Below are 12,063 nucleotides of genomic sequence, written 5' to 3'. Positions count from 1 at the left end.
TTTTTTTTTCTTAAGCCAAGATGAGTTTGACAAATATGTTATTGTTGGTCCTGTATAATATTGCGAAACGCCCGGCATCTGTTTCTGACTGCGTCCTATCAGTAATCGTAAAACCAGACGAATAACAATGGGAATAAAAAAAAAAAAAATGTTTCTTTTACTAAGGAACGATTGATTATTTTTTTTATGCGTTTTTCCAGCGGACATACTCTATTTGTGTTCCAGCAATTATTTGCATAACACTGCCACTCCAAACCAGGGAATGTACTTTGTCACAATAATCCTTTTGAAATCAGTGTCAACACACATCGGATGTTACCTGATAAACCAACCATGAAACTGCGATTATTTAAGATTTTTGCAGAGGTCACTGTTCTGCTAGTTAACCTGGTTTTTGAGACTTTGATTTAGGTGCTGACTGCTTAGGATGGATCATTTTAAGTTGGAGTTTTGGAAGTAAAAGCCATACTTGGGGAAACTGCTTTTCTTCCCTTTTTGTTTGTGGTTGTTTGTTTTTTTTTTTGGTTTTTTTTTTTTTTTAAATTACTTTTGAAAACTACTCAAAATACCTTGAGATGAATGTTCCTTGGTGAAAATGCATGCAATTAAAGAGGAGTTTGTTTTCCTGAACAGGTGAATTCCAAAGAGGGACAATCTCAGTGCCAGGAGAAACACGTGGTTCTGCTCAGCCCCCTGGGAAAGCTGGAGATATCCGGGTGTGAAACAGGCTTACATGAAATAAAACTGCCAAAAACGAGCGTGCTGCCGAGTGGGTAAGTTCGTGTGCTATTGATCCTATGTTTATGTATGTGGTAGAGGAAAGAGATTGCCCAGAGGCTCTAAGACACGACTACTTGTACTTGTTCTTACTAGCCACGCTGGGAGCACAGGACTTGCTCTGTGGGAGGCAGAAGCAGCCTCCAGTGCCTCTCAGGAGTGGCATTTCTTTTTCTGCTGCGTCAATGGTATTAGTAAAGAAATGTTCTGAAATAAAGTTATTTTTAATGTAGGTTTTGAAAGTACGTCCCGCCCCCTAATTTTGGACACACATCTAAATCTGACTGAGGAGTCAGACTTCCTTGCGTACTTTGCGAATTTTGCAGACCCGTCTGTAGGTACCCGTGTTCCAACAGGCAGAACAAGGATTGAATGATGCTTTTAATTCCTGAATGCTACTTGTGAGAGCTCTGGTTGGTTTTCCGTAGCTGGAATGTCTTCTGGAACTCAGAACAGATGATATACGTGGCAGTGGAGATGGTGTCTCAAATATAGGACTGATTAGGAGATACCGTTATGTTTTACTGTTGAATATAAGTGCTGCTCAATCTGGTAAAGTCCCTCTGTCCTGTATCGGGTCTTTGGGCTGTGCTTTTTCCTCCTTTGTGAGGAAATGCCGAGTGACGTCTTTAGAAGGAACACCGAATACTTTCAAAATTACTCGATGCCAAATTTCTTTGCCGAATTCCTCTGCCAAAATGAAAGTTACTAATACTACTCATTTAAGGCTGGTCTCTTCAGCTGTTTTTGGTAATAAAATTGCAGTCTTTGCCGCAGTCCCTCACAGCTGAGCTTTTTCTGACAAGACTCGAACAGGTTTGCCTTCCTTCTCTCCATGTTCTCCTTCTCTCCCCTGCTTTTTGCTTCTGAAATTCTCCATTGATTTGTGGGGTTTCCCCTTTTCTGTTCTCCTGTTTTACTGTCCTTGTAATTTAAGTGTGCATAAAATAAATCAGGAATATGAAGCATAATGTGTATTCTGGTTGAAATATGTTTTTCCCTCTAATACGAAACCCCTCAAGCCTCTGGGTTTGACAGTTTTGCCAACTCCAGTGATATGGAAATAAGTACTTCGGTTTCTTCATATGCTGATTTCAGTACTGGATTTCTGCTGATGAGGAACAGAAATAAAGCAGTATTTAGGATAAGGCCGAAGCTCGCCTTTGCCGCAGAGCAGCGTCTGCCTGGAGAACAGCTAAAACGAGGACTCTTCACCCTCGAGAAGAGGGTAGGTGGGTGGAAGAATAGTAGGAAGAAGGTTTGTGCGCTCTCGAAGGTGATGAATATGAGAAATTGCGTGGTGTTCTTTATAATGCGAGAGGTAAAGGGAATTGCATGAAAATAAAAGCTGCAGATAAACAATCGTGAAGTTGCGGGTACTAAAAAATACACACTCAAAGTGAAATGGGAGATTATCGGAAGAAAATAATTACGTGCTCTTAATTAGTGGAGAAGGTGGCTGGGGACATAGTGCTGCACTGGGTGTGTTTGTGTAGCTCTCCTGGAGAGAGGAGAGCGAAAGTCTGTTGACTTCTGTCTTTAATGAGGTTTTGAACGGTTCGGGTGACGGCTTGTCTTCTCTTTTTGAACATTTTTAGGGACGGTGAGTATCTTCAGGGCGAGTGGTGGCGGGGAGGCAGGCTGGCGACCTCGGTCGTTCAGGCACACAGACCTTTTCCCGGGAAATTACACGGGTGTCCCCAAAAGCTCCGAGGCCTTTGTTGTTCCCCTCTGCCTGCACAAAGGAAAGCTGCTGCTCTTCGCCGCCGGTGGGTCGTTCCCCCGCGCAGGAACCTCGCCGCAAGGCAAGCCCGTCCCTCCTCGTGTCGGGGGCTGCCCTCCTCGCGTCGGGGGCTGCCACTTGCCCACGGGTACTGCGGCCACGTCGGCTGGTGGAAGAAGGAGCTCGTGATCGTGTTCCTCAGGTAGACATCACACAATCCGGATCCTTTTCCTAATTCTTTAATTTTCAGCTGACGTTCATCTTCCACTTCTTTTCCGTCGAGTTAGTTTCCTGGCCTCCCTGAAGTGTTGAGACTTTAAGTGGCATCTTGGTAACACTTAAATAATGCAATTTGATAAGTTATATGCAAAATTGTTATAGATGGGATATTACTCAAGGGTAGCTCACATGTTAATGGTAAGCAGAATATTCTTACGATTACTGTAAGAATTCACGTCTGAAAAAGAAACGAAAGGGGCGACTTGCTTTTGTCTTCACTGATTATAAAGTTTTAAAAATTTTAAAGCCATCTGTAAATGTTTGTGCTGAAGTATAACATTTAATCTCTTCTACTCGTCACTAGTGTGTAGTTGTTAAATCGGGCCTCATTATTTTTGACAGAATAAAATAAAAACAAAACAGTGCCCAGTGTTTCTCCTAACTGGCTAATAAACACTATGGTAAGAACATTGGGTAGGAAAAAAACAAACAAACATAAGAAACATAAAAATTGATTTTAATGGACCCCTGTCAGAGAGAACCATAATGAGCGCAAGTCTAGTAATAAATATTGGTATTCTGCTCCGCGGTGCTTGGGACTTTTCATGTACAATTGCATGTAACAATCAATATAGATTTTAGGGGTTTTTAACAACAAAAATAAGTAAACCTTTGAAATATATAAATACTTAAGACTTGCAATCCGTCAGACAAACCTGCTAGTTGTAGAAAAATCTGATAAGAGTGCCTGGTTAATGGCATAATCGGTTTGTGGAGATCGTGCTCTATTTTACAGCTTGTAAAATGCTGTGCAATTAATCACCTGAGATTACAACCTATTCTGTGATGGCTCTCCTTAAAACTTAAGAACACAGACTATAATGTAGTCTAAAAGGAGAAGCGACAAAGTAAAATTTGGGTTTCGCTATGCTTGAAAGAAATCAATCTATTAATGAGATGAAACTAATTGTAATAACCTGAGGTTATTCTGCTGCTTGGGAAGCTGGCAGAGTTGAAAAGTCACGGCACGGAGTAATGCCTTCTGGCTGGGGAGGAGGAAGTTTTATTCAAGCTTTTGAAATATATGTGTATATATACATAAAATTTCATACATATGTACACAAAGACTTTCAGCTAAACATAATTGTGAAAGTTTTAGTTTACTGAATTCTAGCTAAAATTGTTTCTGACCATTCGGCAGTCTGAGTGCAGTGCCGACAATTGGCTGACTTAAACAGTAACTTGAAATCACCGATTTCTGATTTGGTATTTAAATTGTGGATGGACTTGTTCGTTTATCATTCAAGTTGGCATTGTCAGTTAACAAAGTGCTGAAGGCAGAGCCAGAGCAGATGATTTCAGTATCATAATAGCTCCGGAGCAATCAAATTCCTGGCGTTTGATACCCGCGCGCTGCACGACGGAGGCTGCGGTGGCGGTGGTCTCCGTACGGCGGCGGCGGCGGGAGGGGCACGTGTTGGGCTCACATCTCCGCGGTCATTATTGGGCCCCTTCTGAAACAAGTTGGGGTCTGTCGCTTCAGGGCTGTAAAGTGGGGCATAAAGTATACCAAAGATGAAGCTTCGTTTGATAAATTTGTCTCCAAGAACTTCGGTTTCACAGTTCATATGGTCAAAAAAGAACTAAAATATATATATCCTGTATATAATTTGATATATGCGTATTTAATACTGTGTCAGCTGTCGTAGTTTTTCTTTCAGTGTCTATGAGTATAATGATTAGTTTTGGTCGAGAAGGTTCTCTTCTGATATTCCTGCCTGAAATATTTCAAGCATTTAACTCTTTTTGCTCATGTCCAGAAGAAACCCACTTGTTTTACTGTTACTGTACTTCTTGTTACTGTACTACTGTACTTTAGCCACTTTGAAGTTTCAGAATTAGGTTTCTTGGTTATTCTGCTGTCCCCTGCAGTGTTCCCACGCTGGGACGACCCTGTTCTGAGAAGCCCTATCTTACCGCTGAGCTGGGGAGGTAAATTATCGGCGTGGCGAGCGGCGAGTCGCACCCGCGACTGCTGTGTAACAGTACCGGAACCCGGCTTTTATTCTCCTGCGCTAAAGATTTACAGCAGAAGATACTTTGGAAACATGGGATGTTGACTTGGCAGTTTTTCCCCTGTGATGCAAAAATCCAGATTCTTTCAGGAATTTCCGTGCTCCCTGAGGAGAATGGCCCCGGGGTCCCAACAGCCGGGGCGGTCAGCGTGCGGCGGGGGCTCTCTCGCCTCCACCTGTGCTACTGCGGGGAAAGGAACGGCAACCGGAGGATTGTGGTAAAAGGAAGGGCAGTAGTATAACATGCCTTGAGGTGAACGGGAACAGCTTCCAGCGTGTGGTTGGAAAATCCTGTCCTGCTGAGCACGGGGTCATGAAGACACAACTCCGCACTTAGGAGCGTGCACGTGAAATGAAAGTTAAATTTGCCGTCGGATTAGTGGGCTCTGGTCCCGGGTTACGCGAGCAGTGACATCCACCGTGGGACTTAAGGATGCCACCATGAGAAGTTGAGTTTTTCTGCTTTAAAGCTTAGCTGAGCTGGCTCTGATCTGTCGCTGCCCTCCTTGGAGGTGCCCAGTGCTGGGGCGAGACGTGGGTGATTTGGGGACAGCCACCCCCTCGCCGCTGGGCTCCTGCGCCGCCAGTCTGGGGGCCGCTGGGCACGCAGCCGGCTTGAGCTGGGCAGAGGAACCTGAGTTCCCATCTTCCGCGGGAGACAACGCGTGAAGGTGATCTGCTCCTCCATAGACTCGGGGAACCGAATGTTTGTCGGTGTGGACGCGAACTTGAATTTGAGAGACTGCAGAGAAGTTGTTGGCATTTCGGGCGAGGTGGGGCAGGTTGACTTGCTTTACCGTTGCTTGGATGGTCAAAATGTGCCTTTTCCTGGTGTTGTAGGGATACCCCAGACTTCCCTTTACACTGTTTTCGGAAAAGGGAGTCTTCTGGAAGCAGCGTGATCCCATCTGCCCTCTGTATTTCTTGCAAGCTATTTGCAGTTTTCCTTATAGTGTTTCATTTCCCTGCATCTTACTGAGAGATCAGAGGAGGAGGAACAAGGAGCCAGTTTGGCCATGCTTGTATTATTAATCTACCTTAAACCTTTTACGGGTGAATCTGCAGTTCAAGAAGGTCGCCAGGGTTTCAGTCAATCTCTCTCTGCCAGCTTAACATGATCAGAAACTCTCCAGAATCTCAGTTTAAACAGGTTTCCAGCTATTACAGATTCAAAGAAAATCTCAAGTGTGTGAAAACGCAGCGGATGCGGTGGTGTAGAGGAGTCCGATAAGAGCCTAGAACAATAACTTGGAGAGGTGCGAACCACTCTGTTCATCTCTGAGGTATTTAATCATAGCTGGTGATGATGGTTTAAATGTCAACTTTGCTAACTGTTTCATTCCTCATACTGTAAAATTTACTGTGGGTGATATCTCACTTTGATGCCACAAGTGGGAGGCATTTGGGAGAGTGCCGCTCCTCCTATTTTTCCAATAAGCATCAGCCAAGGCTAAGAAACTTAGTGGAGCTCAGGGGCGTACTAAAAACCGACCGGAGGAGGTAGGTACGCGACTACTCTGCTTAGCTGCTTCAAATAGATTTCTGGTTTACCCTGAACATCTGATGTGACTTACATGCGTAGAGGGTTGTTGGCATTGTAGCTTGGAAGAGGTGCCACTCTTCCCCCTTTCTGTTCTTCCTTCAAATTATTGTGTAACAGCAGAGATTTTGTAATTAAAATGGCATGGGATAAAACCTGAATGAGACAAAGTACACGTTTCTAATAAGTTAATAGTTTTGGGATGATCTCTAAACGTAGAGCTGGAGGGGGGGGAGAAGGTGTCCCAGAGACCTCTTTGAAACTTCAGCTGCTGATAGCATAGGCTCTACTGACTCCAGGTAACTCCTTGAGGAAAGATGTGGTGTATGTGGTGGAACCAAACCACTGGGTTGTGTTCGTCTGCAGAGCCTGAAGTTTCTACTATGGGAGATGGGCAACCATTGTTCTTGGAAATAATCAGTACTATAGCTTTATTTATACAAGACCACTGTCCATATGGAGCCATCCTATGGTCCACACAGTTTATAAACATTATAGGAAGTAACATTAAAAAAAACCTTCATCACCTTTCCGCTTTTCGGAAAATTGTTTCTTTTTGGTTGGTTTTCTTAACCGGTACTGTATCAGTGTCTGTCCTCTGTAAGGTCCCGCTGCCGTAGGGGAAGATGTTAAAACACTGACTGTGGACAAGTCCAGATGCATCGCTTTCCTGCCAGCTAGAACAGAGCACTTACTCTTGTAAATACCGTAATCATCCAAGCTGATGGCACTTATCGATGATCAAAGTATGTTTTGCATGGCACTTTCCTTTTTTTTATAGTTTAATGTATTTAATTACTGTTTACAGTGACTGGAAAATGGTTCATTAGATGGATCTTTTGTAGGCGTTAATATAAACAGATTAGGTTTGAGATACCGTCTGCGTTCACGCGAGTTTGAGCGTGCGGAGTCCTTCGGTAGCGGCGAGGTGAAGGGCTTGCGCTGCTCCGCGTGTTCTCTGCTCTGGTTCTCAAAAGCTTCCCAGAACTGCTGTGCGTGGCTCGGAGCGCCTGGTCCTTCTGGGGTGCCGCTGGCTCCGCGCGCGGGGCAAAATCCACACAGGATTTTAGACGTTTAGTTCCGGTGACGTGGTGCTGGTCCGGTCTCTGCTTCTCCTGTGTTTTAATCCCTGACAATCATTTGTGTGTCGATGAGTAAAGTGACAGCGTGTTTTGGGTGCCTGTGCAGAACAGTCACCGAAAGGAGAAGGTCATAGTCTTACATATCTTTAAGTCTTTTATTTCTAAATATCTGCTAACTTGTGGCACTAAGCTTTCGCAAATCTCGTTATTTTCTGCTGCTTGTCTTAAAAAAAAAAAAAAAAAAAAAAAAAAAAAAAAAAAAACCCCAAAACAAAAAAAAACCCAACAACATGCAGATACTTTAATAGGAAGTTGTTGCCTGTTACTTCAAATTACTTCAAAATTCCAGGAAAGTGGTATTTAAAAAAAAAAAAAAAAAAAAAAGAAAAAAGAAATATTACCTTCTCTGGTAGTAGTGTCTACAAATATCCAGGCATCAATCTTTATTTCAGCAGATTCAATGGATGTGGCAGGAAGAGTTATTATATAGCATAGTCCTCCTTTTATTAAAAATAAACTGGGCTAGGTTTTTTTCATAGTTTCTTGTGGAGATGCTACAGATTGTTTATGCTGCATCAAGATAGGAAAACTTTTTATTGGAAATAGTGTTTCAAAAACTTAAACAATATAAACTCTAAAACCATGTAGAAAGTTTAGACTTTGACAAAGCCTTACACGTAGTACAGCTCAAATACGTGGTTTTGTATGTTTTTAGAAATGGTTTGCAGGGTAAGTTTTACTGTCAGGTGTGGATGGTGAACTTTATTTTGCATGATTGCGAAACCCACATTCCTTTCACTTAAACTGAAGTGAATCTCGAGCAACTCCACTGTAATCAATACCCTACTTTAGATGTGCTGTTTTCTCCCTGACAGCACCGCTGCATTTCTATTCATCTGTCAAAGACAGTATTACAAGATTCAAATAGGAGTGGGTTTTTTAAGTCTTCACAGCTGTGTTTTTGTCCATAAATCCAGCTGGCGAAGCCTTTGAGGACTCCATGTAAAAAAAAAAAAAAAATCATAATCTACATTTCTATTGGGCAGTTATTCATGGTAATAACCTGATGTTTTAAAACCTTAATGTTAACATTGACAATGCCACGTCAAAATGCTGGAAGACCTACTTCAGTATGCAGAAGAACAAACAGCTTTGCTTGGCTGTTGGGTGTTCGTAAACCTCGATGGTTGGCCAAGACTTCTAAAGCAAGAAATGTTATAACCCAGTGATCGCGTTTTACAGTGATGATATTTTACAATGACAAAAATAACAACAAACTGTATTAGATAATATAACTTGTGCAGACATCCACTTGAAAATACCACAAACATGATGGGTTTATTTCTAGTGCAGAAGATGTAAAGCTTTAATAGTGATGAAAAATAATTTCGCCAAAGAGAAGTGTGAGAATTTGTCTATGCAGCATCATCTCTCCAAGAAATTTCTCAGGAAAGAAATCTTTTCCTGACACCCTGCCCTATGCTGTGCCACTGATAATATGCCTGGCGTGTCTTTACGAACTCTTCTGTAGTTCAGGCCATGAGTGGAACCTTTACACTTCTCCTGCAAGAGGTAGATTAAAAATGCATTGGAGCGTTTGCAAATCCTGGCTGTAAAGGTGGGAAAATGGGCTGATAATGACATGGATTATGTTTATATTATGTATCAGAATTAGTAGATATTCAACATACATAACATTGCAACTCTGGATCTTGGTTTTCTTCTCAGGCTTCTCTAGGCCTCCAGAAAATCTAGATACATAGCCAGGTAATGCCGGCAATAATTGAAAGCCACAGACTGTGTTGAGATTAGACAGTGTGGTATAAGTACAGACACCTGTCTGGATAATCATTGAATCATGGAATGGTTTAGGTTGGAAGGGACCTTGAAGACCATCCAGTGCCACCCCCTGCCCTGGGCAGGGCCACCTCCCCCCAGCCCAGGTTGCTCCCAGCCCCGTCCAACCCGGCCTTGAACACCTCCAGGGATGGGGCAGCCACAGCTCCTCGGGGCACCCTGCGCCAGGGGCTCACCGCCCCCACAGGGAAAAATGTCTTCCTATACCTCATCTCAATCTCCCCTCTTCCAGTTTGAAACCATTCCCCCTCGTCCTATCACTCTATGCCCTTGGAAAAAGTCCCTTCCCAGCTCTCCTGGAGCCCCTTTAGGCACTGGAAGGGGCTCTGAGGTCTCTGCGGAGCCTTCTCTTCTCCAGGCTGAATCCCCCCCCACCTCTCCCAGCCTGTCCTCCCAGCAGAGGGGCTCCAGCCCTCCCAGCATCTCCGGGGCCTCCTCTGGCCCCGCTCCAACAGGTCCATGTCCTCCTTGTGCTGAGGGCTTCAGAGCTGGAGGCAGTGCTCCAGGTGGAGTCTCACCAGAGCAGAGTAGAGAACCCTTCTTGCAGCTCTCCTTAAGTGAGAAAATTGATTACAAATAGTGTGTTGTTGAGAAGTGTCTGTGATCTCTACCTGAAGAGCCTCGAGTATGTGAATGCTGTGGTGGGAGCACTGTACGGTGTTTGGGAAGGGGCAGGACCGTTTGGGTTTATCTGCTGTTGGGTGGCTCTGCCCAGCTCTAGCTGGAGGGGGCATCTGCAACCGCTGCTCGTTGTTTGCTGCGTTGGTTCGTGCATTGGCAGTAAAACTCACAAAGATCACATACTAGCAATGCTTGTGCTAATTATAGCTCTTCTTAAAATGCCTACCTCGATTCCTTCTATAAAAAGAATTTAAGACTTGGTAGGACAAAGCACAGTAAATCATCCTGGAGCGCAGAGCTGCGAGGCAGTGTGTGTCCTTAACCCACGTGCCGCGTCTGCGATGGCTCACCTTTGCAATTATATTGATTTTTTTCAGTTAAATGGCAAATGAGCTTCAGAACACCGTGCCGGAAAAGGAAGAGTTAAATTCTAAAACCTTATCCTGTAACTGTAAATGCCATTTTTCTTTCTTCACAAATGTAACCTTTTAACATTTATTTTTAGCTTTTACATTAATATATGTAAAAATATTAAAAGCTCTTGTATATTACATTAAAAACTTATGTCAGCTGCCCTGCTTTTTCCTATTTATTAAAACTTTTCAAGCAGTGAAAACATTTTACTTGTTAATGAGGGGAAGAAGGAAAATTAATGACATAGAGCTTGGATCTTCCAAGATGTCTCCTTTTAACCATGCAAAACCAGCTCTTTTTCCCACACTATGTAGTTTAATTTCTGTGTTAGGGTTCAGTAAGCAAATGCAAATAGATTTAATGATTTGCATCAGTAGATCACTTCTCAGTTTAATATCCTCTGATATTTTGGTCAAGGACTTTTTCTTTGGAAGGCTAGTGCTGTTTTGTAGAGTAAAAATATTAATAATGGTGGCATTGTTATGTTCAAGTAAAGCAAGGGAAATATATCACTTATTTAAAAGCAGCATCTCATATTATCTTCTCGCTAGGATCATGCAGTGGAAAAGTTATCCAGAAAAAGACACTTAAGAAATAATTGTGAGTTGCTGATCATATGAAACATTTAGTACTGGTTTCCATATCCTATCTCATCTTAGTCTCACTTTTATAGAATCACAAAATGGTTTGGGTTGGAAGGGACCTTGAAGATCATCCAGTTCCACCCCCTGCCCAGGGTGTTCCCAGCTCCGTCCAACCCGGCCTTGAGCACCTCCAGGGATGGGGCAGCCACAGCTCCTCGGGGCACCCTGCGCCGGGGGCTCACCGCCCTCACAGGGAAACATTTCTTCCTCAGATCTCATCTAAATCTCCCCTCTTCCACTTTGAAGCCCTTACCCCTCACCCTGTCACTATGTGCTCTTGTAAAAAGTCCTCCCCCAGCTCTTCTGTAGTCCACCTTTAGGTATTGGAAGGTCTCCCCGGAGCCTTCTCTTCCCCAGGCTGACCCCCCCACCTCTCCCAGCCTGTCCTCCCAGCAGAGGGGCTCCAGCCCTCCCAGCAGCTCCAGGGCCTCCTCCGGCCCCGCTCCAACAGCTCCGTGTCTTTCATCAGAACTTCGCATCAGAGCTTTTCAGTTGTAAGTAGCACTACTAGCAGTGGTGTGATGTACCTCACCTGGGGACGGGGTGGCCGCTGCCCTGCGGCTTTGGCAAACAGCGCTGGTGCTACATCAGCCAGGGAGGCTGATGTCCCCAAATCTGCTGACATTAACGTACAACAGGTCAGCTTTGCAGTTCCTTTCTTAAAATCTGTAAAAGAAGCTTGTTTTAATAAGTGCATCCTCCTCGCGTTCTTGGAAAAACTGTCAGAAAATACTGGAGTTTTAAAGTCATTGTCAGAGGAGTTATCTCTTCACCTAGAAAAAATGCAAACTCTTCAGTGTTAGGATGGTTTCAGTGGTGTTGCCTTACTACATAGTCTTTAAATCTAACCTTCCCAGATTTCCTCCAAATTTAAGGGATTAAATGAGAATAATTCTAACGATGAGTATCTTGTGGATGGACACCCAGCAGCCCATCCTTGCTAGTTCTTGGAGATTCTGGTTAAGTGGAAATAAGTTCCTATTGGCTTTTGAAGAATTTAAGGTCGTTTAGTGCATATAATCCTTCAAATGATAAATACAATTGCCTCTTTGCTTATTAAAATGAGTGTTTGCTGGTGAGAAGAGTTTTTTTGATTGCTTCTAAACTTCTG

At 43.5% G+C, this 12,063-nt stretch overlaps 1 protein-coding gene across 1 annotated transcript in view; it reads left to right on the top strand.

The window, feature by feature from the left end:
- MGMT (O-6-methylguanine-DNA methyltransferase) overlaps window positions 1-12,063 on the top strand; it is a gene marked incomplete at its 3' end in the record, with an annotated part of 182,427 nt that overhangs the window by 23,529 nt on the left and 146,835 nt on the right. The window contains exon 3 of the mRNA XM_082486020.1: window positions 634-773. Coding sequence (XP_082342146.1) covers window positions 634-773 — 140 coding nt within the window. The remainder of the gene's footprint in view (window positions 1-633; window positions 774-12,063) is intronic.

This window comes from Vanellus vanellus (genome assembly GCF_965231255.1).
Source record: "Vanellus vanellus genome assembly, chromosome: 7".
NCBI classification, from domain to species: domain Eukaryota; kingdom Metazoa; phylum Chordata; class Aves; order Charadriiformes; family Charadriidae; genus Vanellus; species Vanellus vanellus.
This window is presented reverse-complemented; position numbering and strand designations above follow the sequence as displayed.